The 16,432-nt window shown below is 38.7% G+C and overlaps 1 protein-coding gene across 2 annotated transcripts in view; it reads right to left on the bottom strand.

The window, feature by feature from the left end:
- LOC132392704 (inactive phospholipase C-like protein 1) overlaps nt 1–16,432 on the bottom strand; it is a 296,868-nt gene that overhangs the window by 56,191 nt on the left and 224,245 nt on the right. The window contains exons 4-6 of one of the 2 annotated variants that reach the window (XM_059966959.1): nt 11,853–11,928; nt 6,347–6,456; nt 663–2,297 (exon numbers count right to left, since the gene is read on the bottom strand). In XM_059966959.1, coding sequence (XP_059822942.1) covers nt 2,112–2,297; nt 6,347–6,456; nt 11,853–11,928 — 372 coding nt within the window. In that variant the 3' untranslated portion in view covers nt 663–2,111. Of the gene's footprint in view, nt 1–662; nt 2,298–6,346; nt 6,457–11,852; nt 11,929–16,432 lie in introns of those variants that run through there. The other variant, XM_059966960.1, reaches the window with a different exon arrangement.

Here is a 16,432-nt window from a genome sequence, read left to right as displayed (position 1 = left end):
TAGGGAGCGATCCCTGCAGAAAGCAGAAAGAGGGGGGGAGGGAAAGATGAGCTTGGTAGTGGGATCCTATTGGAGGTGGCGGAAATTACGGAGAATTATACGTTGGACCTGGAGGTTGGTGGGGTGGTAGGTGAGGACAAGGGGAACCCTATCCCGAGTGGGGTGGTGGGCGGATGGGGTGAAGGCAGATGTGCGGGAAATGGGAGAGATGTGTTTGAGAGCAGAGTTGATGGTGGAAGAAGGGAAGCCCCTTTGTTTATAAAAGGAGGATATCTCTTTTGTCCTGGAATGAAAAGCCTTAGCCTGAGAGCAGATGCAGTGGAGACAGAGGAATTGTGAGAAGGGGATAGCATTTTTTCAAGAGACAGGGTGGGAAAAGGAATAGTCCAGGTAACTGTGAGAATCTGTAGGCTTATATTAGATATCAGTGGATAGGCCGTCTCCAGTTTTAACTTTTTTTTTCAATTCAAGTTTCTGAACACATGTAGACAATGCAGCTTTGCATTATGAAATAGCATGATATGGAACGCAAGCCCCACCTCCCACTTCCTTCCATCCCAGTAATATGGGAATTGCCTGTATAGTGTATATAAATTGATAGCCTTCCCATTTCACCATGGTCTATATTGTTCCTATCATGAATAATCATGATAAACTCTTACCCCTTTGAAGAAATCATTTATTTAGAAATATAATACATCAGTAAAAAGGTCAGCTTCTGCAACCTTCAAAATATTGTTTTAGTATTAGTTAACATCATACAATCTATTTTCCATTTTGAATTCCTTCTTCTTTTGAAGACTTGCACTTATTTCAGTCAAAATTTTTAAATTTACTTTCTTGAGTTTAACAAGGAAAAGGAGCAAGCTATTTCACCAGTGGATACATAAATCATGTTGTCCATATGTCCAGCAAGGGTAACTGGTAAGTGCAAACCAAAGCCAATTTTACCCACACTGAGGCAGCAGTTGAGATGGGCTATTGGTGAAACAAACGAAAATCAAACTAAGGTCCTTTTTGATTTGTGTATAGCTCTGGCGGCTAACTGGTTAAGCATACGAGGGATATTTATTTATTTGTTTAGAGATATAGCACAGAACAGGCTCTCTGCACCACCCAGCAACCCACCTATTTAACACTAGCCTAATCACAGGACAACTTAAAATGACCTATTAACCAGTACGTCTTTGGACTGTGGGAGGAAACTAGAGCACCAGCAGGAAAGCCACAGGGAGAAAGTACAATGTCCTTACAGATGCCACTGAAATTGAATTCTGAACTTTTGACACCCCGAGCTGTAATAGCATTGCACCAATTGCCAGGCTACCGTGGTGCCCATGGTATGTAAATTTCTAAGAGAAACCAGTGGGCCTGCAAATAAATTGAAAGGACATACAACATTGCAGATGGTCCCCTTCTTCAACATTTCAGGAGAATAACTGAAAATTTTATTGTTACTATTTGTATCTGTCAAAAGCCAACAACCCCATCCTGCTTGGCTAGTAAATTCAACTTCCCACTTTATTTTGATTAAAGCCTTTGTTAAGAATTAATGTTGATATTTTCCAAATCTACAAAACTCTTTTCCATTTTTCAAATGTTTATAGAGAATGATGTTTCAATACAACTTTGACACAAACCTCAACCTACATAACATTTTAAAATAAAGCAATATTTCATAGTCTTCACAGCAGAAAAATATGATGATGCATAACACTAAATGTACAGTACAATATTCTTTTTTCACATTAAAATGTATGTAAAAGCTGGTACCTATATAACTTATTGAAGAAAAATATAAAGAAAAGTGCATGCCAATCATGACTTTGCAGTCCGTGCTGCTTTCTTTAGTTTTAAATGAGTTACAATTGTAAGAATAAAGGCAGTTACAGGAATGTTAGAAATATCACATTGATATGATTTTCCTTGAACTATTTTATTGTAGTACGTACCATAAAACTGGGTGCTTTGAATAGCTAGTGCTGCATTTTCAAATGCTGTATAAAGGTTCTAATAGTATGTTCAGTATCATCCAGGGAAATAAATGAGTTGTTATCTCCAAAATGCAAAAATTTTGACTCCATAACAAGCCACTGGGACTGGTTTAGGAACTAAGTAAATGTTCGATTCTCCTTTCGATTTTCCTTCTCCTGTATTGCCTGAAGACTTTGCTTGGAACTCATCTCTGCACTTTCATTTCCTGACTTGCTCAGTCCACATGAGATACAAGCAGTATGAATCTGTTTCATGTTCTCCAGCACCTCATTCTTAGCATTTTTCAGTAAGTCTCCCTGGCCCTGCATATGTCAAAGGATTAGGGTTATATGCATTCACTAATATCTTAAAATGTTTATAAACATATTTATCTCCCACATTTGCTCCAATAAAGTCATTGATATACTTTAATCCATGCCAAAATATATTAATAACATTAATATCTGGCAAAACATATGCAAAAGAGCCTTGTAGTTTTCTGATATAATCATTTTATATCACAACACAACTCAGAAATACTTCAGGATGGCATTTCTAGCTTTCAACAAGAATGACATAACTGATGTTCCTCTAAATGTACGTGCTCGAAGACAAAAGGATTAATTGAGTGTGAATATTTTACGAACGTAGCTTAATTTCAAAACATTTGCAACAAGTATCCAAAAGACACGTAAAATAGGCACTATTTTAGCAAGCTGATTAAATTGTTTACATCAATTTCTAGTGTATTTTTGAGAAAAACATTTAACAAGATGGCTAGCTTGTTAAAATTGTATACACAAGCTATCCCACACATACATAAATCGATGATAAATTGTTATGGGGACAGTGCAGATCCCTTCTGTTCAGAGCTTGATATAATGTGCATTTCCAAATGAAAGTGGATGATATGTATGGTGTGTATCAGTGTGGTATTGTATTAGCTCAAGGTTAGCATTGTATGTCAACAGTGACATAAAACTGGCTCTCATCTATGAATTTTAACAGATCTTCAATAAACATACAGAAGTGCATGGCTATTATCAGTCTTCTGTGAACTAAGCAGAAAGAGAATGGGAAGGTTTTCTGCATGACTCTCCACTGCTTCTCTTTCACTGTTGACCTACCATACTCCTGGCTCGGCAAGTGTAGTCTTAGTCATTTCACACATCATATCTCTGAGCCCAATAACAGCACTGGGCTACTACTTCTCGCGATCAATCAAAAGAGACCTTGAATTGGCATAAACTGCTTTAAATATAAGAATTTATATTTTCAATTGTCTGCAGCTTGTCATTTGCCTTAGGTGGAATTTTCTGTGCCCACTATATTACTTTTCTTCAATCTAAAATATATTTTATGAAAAATATGTAAAATTGAGCATTTCCAGTTTAATTAGATATTTAACAATACTAAATCAAATGAAGGGCCTTCAAGCTTAAACTTTAAATGTTACTCCCTTTACAAATATTACCTATTCTGCTGTTTCCATTACATTTCAAGTCTGCAGTATTTTGATTACTGATTTATTATTTAAAAGTACTAATACTATTATTGTCCATGCTTAAAGGTAAAGCAGATGGATTGTATTTTTATACTTCTGAATTGTTTGTCAGATTTTTTGTGCATATTTATTAAGACCAAGGATACTGTTGAACAAAGAAATTTTTATCGGTCATCCGGAGTCCATTTAACCACAAGCAGGTAATGGACAAAGTTCCCTTCTCTCTGTCACAATAAATCACTAAGTTGTTTTATTATTGTCCCATGTACCACGAGAGAGAGAAAAGCTTGTCTTATATGCCATCCATTCATTCATTACAACAGTGCATTAAGGTAGTACAAAGCTAAACAATAACATAATGAAGAACTACAACAGAGAAAGTACACTGCAGGACAATAAAGTGCAAGGTCAGGTAGAGTGTGAGGTCAAGTCCACCTTGTTATATTGAAGAACTGCTCAATAGTCTTACAATAGTGCGATAGAAATGGTCCTCGAGCCTGGTGGTACTCACTTTCAAGCTTTTGTATCTTCTGCCCAAAGGAAGGAGGGAGAAGAGAGAATGAATGACTGGAGTGGGTAGGATCACTGATTGTACTGGCTGCTTTATTGAGCAGCAAGAAATGCAAATAGAGTCCAAAAAAGGATGCTGACCTGTGTCCACAACTCTCTACAGTTTATTGCAGTCATGGGCAAAGCAGATGCCACACCAAGCACCACTCATATACTAAGATGCTTTCTATGGTGCACCGATAAAAATTAGTGACAATCAAAGGGGCCGCCCCAAATTTCTTTAGTTTCCTGAGGAAGTAGAGGTCCTGTATTCTTCTTTAGCATCAGTGTAGTTGGACCAGGACAGGGTGTTTTTCACTCCTAGAAACTCAAAACTCTCAACCATCATGTCAGGAGGATGTTATGAGAATGCAGGGTGATTTGGACAGGTTGGGTGAGTGGGCAAATATATGGCAGATGCAGTTTAATGTGGATAAATGTGAGGTTATCCACTTTGGTGGCAAGAACAGGAAGGCAGATTACTATCTAAATGGAGTCAAGTCAGGAAAAGGGGAAGTACAATGAGATCTAGGTGTTCTTGTACATCAGACAATGAAAGCAAGCATGTAGGTACAGCAGGCAGTGAAGAAAGCTAATGGCATGCTGGCTTTTATAACAAGAGGAATTGAGTATAGGAGTAAAGAGGTCCTTCTGCAGCTGTACAGGGCCCTGGTGAGACCCCACCTGGAGTATTGTGTGCAGTTTTGGTCCCCAAATTTGAGGAAGGATATTCTTACTATTGAGGGAGTGCAGCGTAGGTTCACAAGGGTAATTCCCAGAATGGCGGAACTGTCATATGTTGAAAGATTGGAGCGACTGGGCTTGTATAACTGGAATTTAGAAGGATGAGAGGGGATCTGATTGAAATGTATAAGATTATTAAGGGATTGGACACACTGGAGGCAGGAAGCATGTTCCCGCTGACGGGTAAGTCCAGAACTAGAGGCCACCGTTTAAAAATAAGACGTAGGCCATTTAGAACAGAGATGCGGAAAAACTTTTTCACCCAGAGAGTGGTGGATATATGGAATGCTCTGCCCCAGAAGGCAGTGGAGGCCAAGTCTCTGGATGCATTCAAGAGAGAGTTAGATAGAGCTCTTAAAGATAGCGGGGTCAAGGGATATGGGGAGCGGGCAGGAACAGGGTACTGATTGTGTATGATCAGCCATGATCACAGTGAATGACGGTGCTGGCTAGAAGGGCCAAATGGCCTACTCCTGCACCTACTGTCTGTTGTCTATCTCAACTTCAGCACCATTGATATAAACAGAGCATGTACAGCATTTCATTTCCTGAAGTCAATGACATGCTCTTTTGTTTTGTTGAATTTGAAGGAAAGATTGTTGTCATGACACCATAACAACTAGGCTCTCTATCTCAGGTTGAATGGCAAGTCAGGTGAAGTAGATGTAAACTATATTTTGGGGAAACATAGCACACAGCACTCCCTAAGTTTTCCCTCAGTTTCACTTTTAGTTAATCAACTTTGTTCTCAGTGGTGTGGCTGTTATCTAGTAGTATGTTGGAGAGGGGTTACTTGAACCCACACTGTTACAGCCTCATCAAAGGTCCAGTCCTTTTACCATACTTCTGAGATAATTAACTGCATCTGATCAGTCCAATAACATACTTCACCTAATCTTAAATGTTTGAAATTGTACTCCTTAAATCATAGTCCGGCACAGTCTATGTCTCTTGTCACTGAGGTACTCAGTGGCAAGGCCTACGCTGGATGAAGCAAAGCCACTGCTGAGACTGCCATAAGTCTAGCCAGTTGCCTGAAGGATGGAGAGGCAGGACAATTAGACCCAAACTATGGAAAGTGTGCAAACATGGGGAGAGTACAGTGGAGTCAGAGGAAGGAGGGGAAAGGGATGGCAGACTAAACAGACCATTGTGTGCTATGTGCATATAGTGCTCAGATGGATAACATGGAGGGTTCCACCTTAGGAGGTGAAAAATAAGTGAACTGCAAATAAGTACAAACATTTAAGTATTTCAAAATTCCAATAATTTGGGAAATTAACACCCAGATGGAAAAGACTTAATGTTAATCTGATTGGATTAAATCTAATATTATTTATTTTACATATTTCATTATGGAAAAAGAAAGAAAATATATCGTAGCTTCCATTCTTCCTTTCTTCACCCTTACTATCAACCTAATTCTTTATGTCCTTGTGAAAAAATTTAAATAACAATTCCACCAGGTACTGTGAACTCTTCAGGTGTTCACCACGAGAAAAAACAATATTCAATTTGTTGCATATTAGACATGATTACTTAAGATCATCACAGTTTATCTAGTTATTACAGTACCTTCAGTACGGTGATATTCCATGCAAAACTTTCAAGTGCTCTATTTAACTTAGTTCCTTTTAATCCCTCTTTTTTCCCTAAATTATGAAGGTCCTCATGAAACTGAAGTCCTGTTGAAAACATGAGAACATAAAAACACATCTCAGTGACATTCAAGCTTATGTTGCTATTGCTTTTTGAGATACTAACAAAATAATTAAACTTTCAATTACTTGGGGTGAGTAAATGATAATTTTAGTATATATATATATTTTTAAATGAATACAATTTTCATTAGCTCATATTAAAACTTTGTATGTTATAAAGTTTCAATAAATACGATGGTGACAGTGGAAGGATCTGTATTCTCTGCATTTTCCATTTATTACACATGGCTTTCCCTTGTGTTGCTGATGCTAATTTATGCATAATTTTCCCACTGTGAAAAAAACACTCAACTGAGAACACTCAGATTAATTGTACATAGTGATCTGAGAGTTAATTTCCCTTACATGAGTCACTTGTGGAATAGCACACAGAAATCCAAAAGAAATGTCTTGGCACTGGTACTTAATCTCTACTATCAAGACTGCTCCACCATTCCATTATAGCTGGTTTATTATCCCTCTTAACCCCATTATACTGCCTCCTCCCTGTAACCTTTCATACCCTTACTATCAAGAACCTATCAACCTCCGCTTTAAATATGCCCAGTGACTTGGGACTCCACAGCCAGCTAGAGTAATGAATTCCACATAGTCACACCTCTGGCGAATGAAATACCTCTTCATATCTTTCCCTAATGGACATCCTTCAATTCTGAGTCTGTACCCACTGGTCCAAGACCACCCTCCCCCACACTATAGGAAACATCTTTTCCATATCTAGTCTACCTAGGTCTTTGAATATTCAATATGTTTCAGTGAGAAACATGTTTTAAACACCTTGAGCCATCAAATGCTACTCATTAACCCTTTCATTTCTGGAATAATTCTCATGAATCTCCTCTGCACTCTCTCCAATACCAACACACCCCTTCTTAGATATGGGGCCCAAAACTACTCATAGTACTCCAAACATAGTCTGACCAATGCTTTATAAAGCCTCAGCATTATATCCTTACTTCTATATTCTAAATCTCTTAAAGTGAATGTTAACATTGTACTTGCCTTCCTCAGCACCACTGGACTGCAAGTTAACCTTAACAGAAGCATGCACGAGGTCTCCCAAGTCACTTTGCACCTCGGTTTCTGTATGACCATGTAATTCCTTACACTGTTTTCCAGATGCCACTTCTTTGCCAATTCTCCTAATCATTATCTAATTCATTTTACAGGTTTCCTCCTTCCTCAACACCACCTATCTCTGTATCATCTGCAAACTTGACCACAAAGTTATTAATTCTGTGATCCAGATCACTGACAAATAACATGCAAAGAAGGAGTCCCAGTACCGTCCCCTATGGAACACCACTAGTCACCAGCAGCCAACAAGAGAAGGTCCCTTCTATTCCCACTCTTTGCCTCCTGCCAATCAGCCAATCTTCTATCTATGTTAGTACCTTTTCTCTAATACCATGAGCTCTGATCTTGTTTAGTAGCCTCATGTGTGACACCTTGTCAAAGGCCTTCTTAAAATCCAAGTAAAAACATCCACTTTGTCTTTTCTGCCTATTATTTCCTCAAAGAGTTTCAACAGATTTGTCAGACAAGGAAACCCCTTTAGGAAACCATGTGACCTTAGCCTACTTTATCATGCACATCTAGGTACCCTGAAACCTCATCCTTAATAATGGGCTCCAACATCTTTCCAACCACTGAAGTCAGGCTAACTGGCCTATAGTTTTTTTTTTCTTTTGCCTCCCTCCCTTCTTTAAGGGTGGAGTGATATTTGCAATTTTAGTACTCTCACTGAAATCCAGTGACAAGGAGCTTCAGGCACAAATTGAAATCCCTTTGTTTGTCTCTGGGAAGAGAAGGATATACCAGGGAGCCTCAGAGATGCCATGGTCACAAGCATCTTCAAGAAGAGAGACAAATTTATCTGTGGCCCAACTACCCAGGACATTGCTGTCTGCCACAGAGAGTCATTGACAGGTTTGTCTTTAACCATCTCTTTCCACTGGCCAAATTTTCAGCATTCAGCATGGCTCCTGGAAAACATGGATCATTTCTTGTGCTGAAGCAGCCACCTCTTAGTGGTATTGTTAAAAGTCACCATTACCTTCAATGCACAAGCATTACCTATGGTCAATTTTCGTAATGGGTATCTGAATATCAAGACCTCCAATCAGGTACAAAAATCATAGTGTATCAGGCTGTAGTGGTCTCTGTCATCCTATGCATTTTTCAGGCTTTGATTACCAACAGTAATAGTTTAAGCTTTGGAAAGATGCAAACAAAACTGTCCAGGAACAATTCTCCAATTGCATTGAAAAGATATGCTAACTAATGTGAATCTCCTCTCCCAGGCCCACATCCCCAGCATTGAGATCTTGATTATGGCCATTCAGCCACATCAATCATATGCCCAACACCAGGTTTCTAAAACAGACACTTTATTTCAAAGCTTCTTCCAGGAGAAGATTCCCAAGCAAAAAGAAGAACAGATTGAAGGATACTATCAAAGTGTCATTGAAAATGTGCAACATCCCTACTGGCAGAAGTTTGTAATGTTTCAGAGACATGATACCTCCAAGGCCATGATGAAGGACATTACACCTTGTCCCTAACTCAATCCCTAACACTTGCACCAATATCTTGCCATACATATATTCAGCGGCTGTTTCTTCAACAGAGTTGACCTTGTTTTTTGCCAAGTACATTGTATTCAGCTGATAAATCAAATCTGACACTGTCTTTATCTCAGCACAGCTCGTCTCATGCACGTTATGAATGTCTGATGTCTTCCTCATTATGTGTTGTTTGCAGGGATGACCTTGCAATCCATACTGCACATGTTTATTTCCCATGCACATAGCATTCCTGCTAGCAGCTGCAATACTTGCAATACCTAAGCCAACTCAGCTGTACTTCCTTCTTAGAACATGATGCTGTGCAGCACAGTACAGGCCCTTCAGCCCACTCTGTTGTGTCAACCTATACAAACATACACCACAGTCCATCTAACCCTTCCATCCTAAACACCCAATAACCCTCCATATTTCCTACATCCAAGTCTCTTAAATGTCCCTATTGTATCAGCCTCTACCACCACCCCGGCAGTACATTCCAGAACATATCACGCTGTATAGAACATCAACCTCTCACATTTCCTCTAAACTTTCCTCCACTCACCTTAAAATCTTAGTTGTATATCCTTCTTTCTAGTGGCTCTCCAACAGCTCCGGCCTGAATTTGGATAGTTCTATTACTTTGCACTTTTCTATAGTTAACTCTGCTATGCATAGCAGCCCCTCCCTCAGGAAGTTCTGACAAACAACTCCATCAGTTCTGCAAAATCTACAGTTACCTGCTGAAAGTCTGACCCCGTCAAAAAATTAAGTAATGCTGCTGTTTGCATGTAATGAAGTGGTTAAAAATACAGTGCTTAATTTTTGATTGGGTTGCCATGTGCCTTCCCCAGAGTCTCATATGAAGGCTTTACTGTATGGTAGAATTCTCTTGCCTTGTGTCTAAACAGACACAACAACATTAATTCTTTCATCTGTGCTGATTTATCTGCTGCAACCTGCTCATTTTATAGCATTTTCTCTTCATTGCCTCAGCTAAATGAGTAGAAGTATTTGCTAGAAATTCACCATCTCAGATGTCTTTATTTCTTCCACATTGTACTGTCTCTATTGAATCACACATCTCATTGAGTCTTGGTGCATTGTCTACTGCTTTTTCAGTTTTCAGATACAGTGTCAATACTTCATAGATTCATTTACCAGCAATTCTAATGTCATGTCTCAGCATTTTCTCTAAACTACTGGAAGACAGGTGGCAAGACTTCAACTAACAAGGCAAAAGTATTTTACTTTAATCAAACATAAAATTGTGCAAAGCAACTTTTTCAATAGTGGCTTTATCTGTTGAGGACAGATTCTGGAACCTTCCACTGAGGTTATGCATCAACAATACACAAGAAAGGCTCTAAGAATATGCCAGGAAATTAAACCAATAAGTTTAACATCAATAGTGGGAAAGTTATTGGAAGGGACCAGATATATAGTATTTGGATAGACAGGGACTAATTAGGGAGATAGTCAACATGGCCTTGTGTGTAATAGGTCATGTATAACCAATGTTATAGAGTTTTCCAAAGAAATTACCAGGAAATTGATGGAGGCAAGGCAGTGGATGTTGTCTACATGGACTTTAGAAAGGCCTTTGACAAGGTCCTGCATGGGAGGTTGGTCAACAAAACTCAGTCACTTGGCATTCTATGTGAAATAGTAAACCAGATAGACGTTGGCTTCACGGAAGAAATCTACAGAATGGTTGTAGATGGTTGCCTCTTTGACTGGAGGCCTGTGACTAGTGGAGTGCTGTAGGATTCAGTGATGTTTGTATCTATATCAATGACTTAGACGGTTATGTGGCAAACTACATCAGCAAATTTGCAGATGACACCTAGATTGGCGATAAAGTGGTCAGCAAAGACTATCACAGCTTGCAGCAGGATCTGAACCAGACGGAAAATAGCAGATGAAATTTAATGCAGACAAGTGTGAGGCATTGTATTTGAGGATCAATTAGGGTAGGTCTTATAATGGTGAGTGGTAGGGCACTCAGGATGTGCAGCAGAACAGAGTGATCTGGGAATACAGATCCATAATTCCTCGAAAGTGATATCACAGGTAGATAGGGTCGTAAAGAAAGCTTTTAGCACAACGGCCTTCATAAATCAATGTATAGAGTACAGGAGTTGGGAAGCTATGTTGAAATTTGTGTAAGAAGTTGGTGAGGCCTAATTTGGAGTATTGTGCAGTTTTGGTCACCTACATATAGGAAAGATGTAAATAAGATTGAAAGAGTGTGGAGAAACTAACAAGGACCTTGCTAGGACTCGAGGACCTGAAAGGTTGAATAGGTTAGAATTTTATTCCATAGAATGTACAAGATTGAGGGGAGATTTGATAAAAGTATACAAAATTATGTGGGGTATAAATACAGTAAATACAAGCAGACTTTTTCCACTGAAGTTAGTCAAAATGAAAACTAGAGGTCATGGGTTAAGGGTAAAAGTTGAAACCTTTAAGGAGAATATGAGGGGAAACTTCTTAACTTAGAGGGTCATGAGAGTGTGGAATGTGCTGCCAACACAAGTGGTGTATACGGGTTTTGACTTCAATATTTAAGAGAAATTTGGATAACTACATGGATGGGAGGGGTATGGAGGGCTATGGTCTGGGTACAGGTCAATGGGACTAGGTAGGTTACCAGTTCAATTTGGGCTAAATGGGCCGAAGGGCCTACTTCTGTGTGGCAGTGATCTATGAATCTATAACAACATACAAGAGAATTTGGTCTTTACTGCATTTCTTAAGGCGGTAATAACGTAAGTGGCATGTTTTACATACCTGACTTATGACACTGAATAATCTGCTCATATATAGAATCTGCCATATCAATCAGGTACCTTGACTCCTGTATCACCTGCAAAACAATACAAATGAGTGAACACAAAGTAACAGTAGCGCACTTCATTATATAAAACATTCTTCCGTGTCTTAAATTACCCTTATGATTTAAAAATTGACAGCTCTTCCCAACCTGTCTACTGTGACACAGACTTCCTGTCACTTGGAACTTCACCGTGGTTCTTATTCATTTTTTGCATGAATGGTTAAGGTTTCTTACTAGAGAAATATTAAAATTCAACACTGCATTTAGTAGAAATTTCTCTTCATCACCTCCTTTACATCTAAGGAATCAATTGACTTAAAAAGCTCACTGTAGGTTGAACAACTAGGATATACTATTGTTATAAATTTTTAGTTAAAAATATAATGGGAATTTAAAGTAGTCTTTTAATTTTCTTCTCCAATTTATCTAAAAGCAGGGTTAAAACAGTGCCTACTATTTTTATTACAAATTTAAATAGTTTTTTGAATTTATTTTTGATTTATTGCTGTGATTCAACTGATGCTGAAAATAAAGTGGAATCAAAACTGTAGGAAATGGGTCGCCCCAAACCATCTTGTACAAGTTTCATGAAGGAATTTTGGTTGGAAACAACTCTTTTAATATTGCGTGTCAGAGATTTGGATGATGAAATTGATGGCTTTGTGGCCAAGTTTACAGCCAATACAAAGATCTGTGGAGGGGCAGGTAGTATTTAGGAAGCAGGGAGACTGCAGAAAGACTTGGACAGATTAGGAAAATGGGCAAAGAATTCACAAATGGAATAATGTCGGGAAGTATATGGACATGTACTTTGGTAGAAGGAATAAAAACATAGACTATTTTCAAAATGGGGAGAAAACTCAAAAATTTGAGGTGCAAAGGGACTTGGGAGTCCTCATGCAAGATTTACTAAAGGTGTGGTGAACTATGTGCCTGTCTGGACATGCCCCCTGCTGACTGCTCCTGTGGCTCCTCCCACAGGCCCCTGTATAAAGGCGATCTGAGGCCTCAGTCTCCAGGACATAGTATGATGGACACTCACTCCTGGTTCCTTCTTCCAGTCAATAAAAGCCGATATCTCGCCTTACGTCTCAGTGTGAGTTATTGATGGTGCATCAAAAGGTTAATTTGCAAGTTGAGTCAGTGATGAGGAAGGCAAATGCAATGTTAGCATTCATTTGGGAAGACTAGAATCTAAAAACATTGATGTAATGCTGAACATGAGGAAATCTGCAGATGCTGGAAAGTCAAGCAACACACACAAAATGCTGGTGGAACACAGCAGGCCAGGCAGCATCTATAGGAAGAAGTAGTCAATGTTTTAGGCCGAGACCCTTCGTCAGGACTAACTGAAAGAAAAGATAGTAAGGGATATCAAAGTGGGAGGAGGATGCTGCCTGTCCTGCTGCGTTCTACCAGCATTTTGTGTGTGTTACTTGATGTAATGCTAAGGCTTATAGGGCTCTGTTGAAGTCTTCAATGGAGTATTGTGAGTAGTTCTGGGCCCCTTCTCTAAGGTTACATCCACACTACACTGGATAAATCTGTAACCGAAGCTTTTTCTCTTCATTTTTACCCTCCATCCACACTAAAACGGTGTTTTCATCCCCCGAAACCGGAGCTTTTCAGAAACGCTTTCCAGGGTAGGTATTTTTGAAAACGTTGCTCGGGCAGATCAGTGTGGACGGGGTAACCGGAGACTTTTGAAAATGCTATCAGACGGCAGTGCGCTATTTCATTGTTTTCTTGAACACAACCTAACAATTTCAGAACAGACGGCAACAAAACTGATGCCAGAAGAGTTAGGAATGTACTCACCAAATACTTTGACCCATAACTTATTGAATAAATAAGTATACACATTTTGATCTGTTTTCTGTCCTTGCTCGTATGAAGGTGGTTTACCTATTTTTGCAAGTACTTCTCTGACAATAGATGTGTAACAGCCTAATATAACATTGTATGGAAATACAAGATAACACTGATGCAGACATGTTTTATACATTTAACAAGGTGCTTTATTAATGCAACAGAGTTAGTCAGTTTTTCAATGTTCGTCATCAGCTGGGTCATGCTGTCCGTGAACTCCCTTGTCAGTTGCCTCCGTATGCTCCAGTATTTGTTTTTGTTTACTTTTAAGTTCTCCTGCGCGAAAGCCAACAGCTGTCTGTCGTTTTAAGTTTTTCTAGTCTGTAACTACACAAATGCGCACTTTTACGACGAGTTTCGACACCAAACACATCGCTTGTTTTCGGTAGATGTGTCCTGCACATGTGCAGTCGGAGGAGGTTTGCTGAAATCTCTGTTTCAATGTAGACAGAGAAATTTTTAAAAACGCATAGTGTGGACGCCTGTTTTTACGCAAAACCAGCATTTTCAAAATTATCTGGTCTAGTGTGGATGTAGCGTAAGTAAGGATGAACTGATATTGGAGAGGGTTCAAGGAAGGTTTCCAAGAATGAAAGGTATATTGTATGAGGAGCAATTGATGGCTCTGAGCCTCTACTCACTGTATTTGGAAGAACGAGAGGGGATCTCATTGAAACCTGTCGAATGTTGAAAGGCTGGGTAGAGTGGATGTGGAGAGGATGTTTCCTATAGTGGGGCACAGCCTCAGAAGAGAGAGACATCCATCTAGAACAGAAATTAGGATTTTCTTTTGCCAAAGGGTAGTGAATCTATAGAATTCATTGCCATAGACGGCTGTGGAGTCCAGGTTATTATGTGTATTTAAGGTAGAGGTTGATAGGTTCTTGAATGGTCAGGGTGTAAAAAGTCATGCAGAGAAGGAAGGAGAATGGGTTTGAGAGAGAAATGGATCAGCCATGATAAAATGGCAGAGTAGATTTGATGGGCTGAATTGTCTAATTCTGCCCCTATACCTTACGGTCTTAGATTACCTTGCATTACATTGTGCAAGGAATGCGGAAAGTTCCCAACATTTTCAGCTATTTCAGAATTTTAGGATCTGTTATACTTTGTGATCAAAATTGCTATTAGTATTATAAGTGCTTATGACATAGAATTTTAACAGGTGTACTGGACATACATTCAATAATGAATTTTTCATTCAATTTGATGGGAAGTATTCATTTTACATTTTGATTGTGCTTTTGGGAGAACCCTGACACTTGAGTTATCTGTTTTCTTATGATTTGACTTCCTAATTTAATCTCTGAGATTCCTGAGGGAAAATAATTACATTGTTTTGTGTTCTAAAATGTACCAAACAACTGTTTTTGAGCTTGAAGGATTAACTGTCAGAAGAAGCTTTAGTTTTCAATTGCATTTAATGACAACCTACAAGAATAACAAGTCCTTGAATCACAGATAAAAACCTTGGGATATGATTTAGTCTCATTTTAAACACTCTATGCCAACCAAATAAAACAGTATTTAGCAAAGTGCTCAAAGATTCAACTAGCACAATTTGTAAATAAAGCCAAAATCTCAGAATTCTAATATTATTCATGTTTAAATCAAAACACTTGTGTCTGTTTGAAAACAAAGCACATGATTCTTTTACTCTCATTAAGAAAGAAAATCCTTTGAAAGCCCTTACTTTAATCTGGGCAACATAATTACATTGTCCTGACCTACCACAACATGCTGTACATTTGGTGAATTAAATTAACATTTAAGCCCAGCAAAGGATGGTAAATAACTTATTATTCATGAATTAATAATTATTTTGTATTTGTAGATAAAACCAAAAAAATCATCTAAATTACCTGTAAGTCACAATGTCATTATGTAAAACATACTAATTTAATTGGCACAAGAGTTCTCATAAAGTTGATTAAATTGCATCCTGATGTTTCAAAGCATGATTAAAGGAAAATATTTTTCAACTTTGATACTTCTGGTTGTCACAAGTTAAAAGTTTCTTGCAATATATACTCCCCCCAATCTTTAATTTATCAGGCATTTGCTAAAATATGACATCGTTCAAATGATTTTCCTCTAGAATGGTGCAATAGTAAAACAGAACTGAATGAGATTAGGGTTGTGTAAATTGGTTCAACAACTCAATGGCTGAAGGGAAGTTGCTGTTCTTCAACCTGGTGAAGTGGGACTTTCAGCCTCTGTACCTCCTGCTAGATGGCTGCTGCAAGAAGAATGCATGTCTGAAATTGTGGGAGATCTTTTATGAAAGATGTTGCCTTTCTTAGTCAGTGCTACCTGTAGATATTACTGAAGGTGGGAAGGGATGTGCTGGTGATGTATTGGGCTGAATCCACTACTCTCTGCAGCTTCTTACGTTCTTAACATTTGAATTGCTGTACCAGACTATGATGCAATCAGAAAGGATACTTTCAACAATGCTTCTGTAGAAATCCTGATGAAGGTCTCGGCCCAGAACATCGACAGTGCTTCTCCCTATAGATGCTGCCTGGCCTGCTGTGTTCCACCAGCATTTTGTGTGTGTTATCTGTAGAAGTTTGTTAGTTTTTGGTCACATGATGAACCTCTGGTGTGCCTTCCTTGTGCTTGTATCTATGTGCTGGGCCTACGACAGGTCATCCAATATGTT

Source organism: Hypanus sabinus, chromosome 4 (genome assembly GCF_030144855.1).
Source record: "Hypanus sabinus isolate sHypSab1 chromosome 4, sHypSab1.hap1, whole genome shotgun sequence".
Classification (NCBI taxonomy): Eukaryota; Metazoa; Chordata; class Chondrichthyes; order Myliobatiformes; family Dasyatidae; genus Hypanus; species Hypanus sabinus.
The sequence above is the reverse complement of the archived record's forward strand: the minus strand, read 5'-3'. Positions and strand labels throughout refer to the sequence as shown.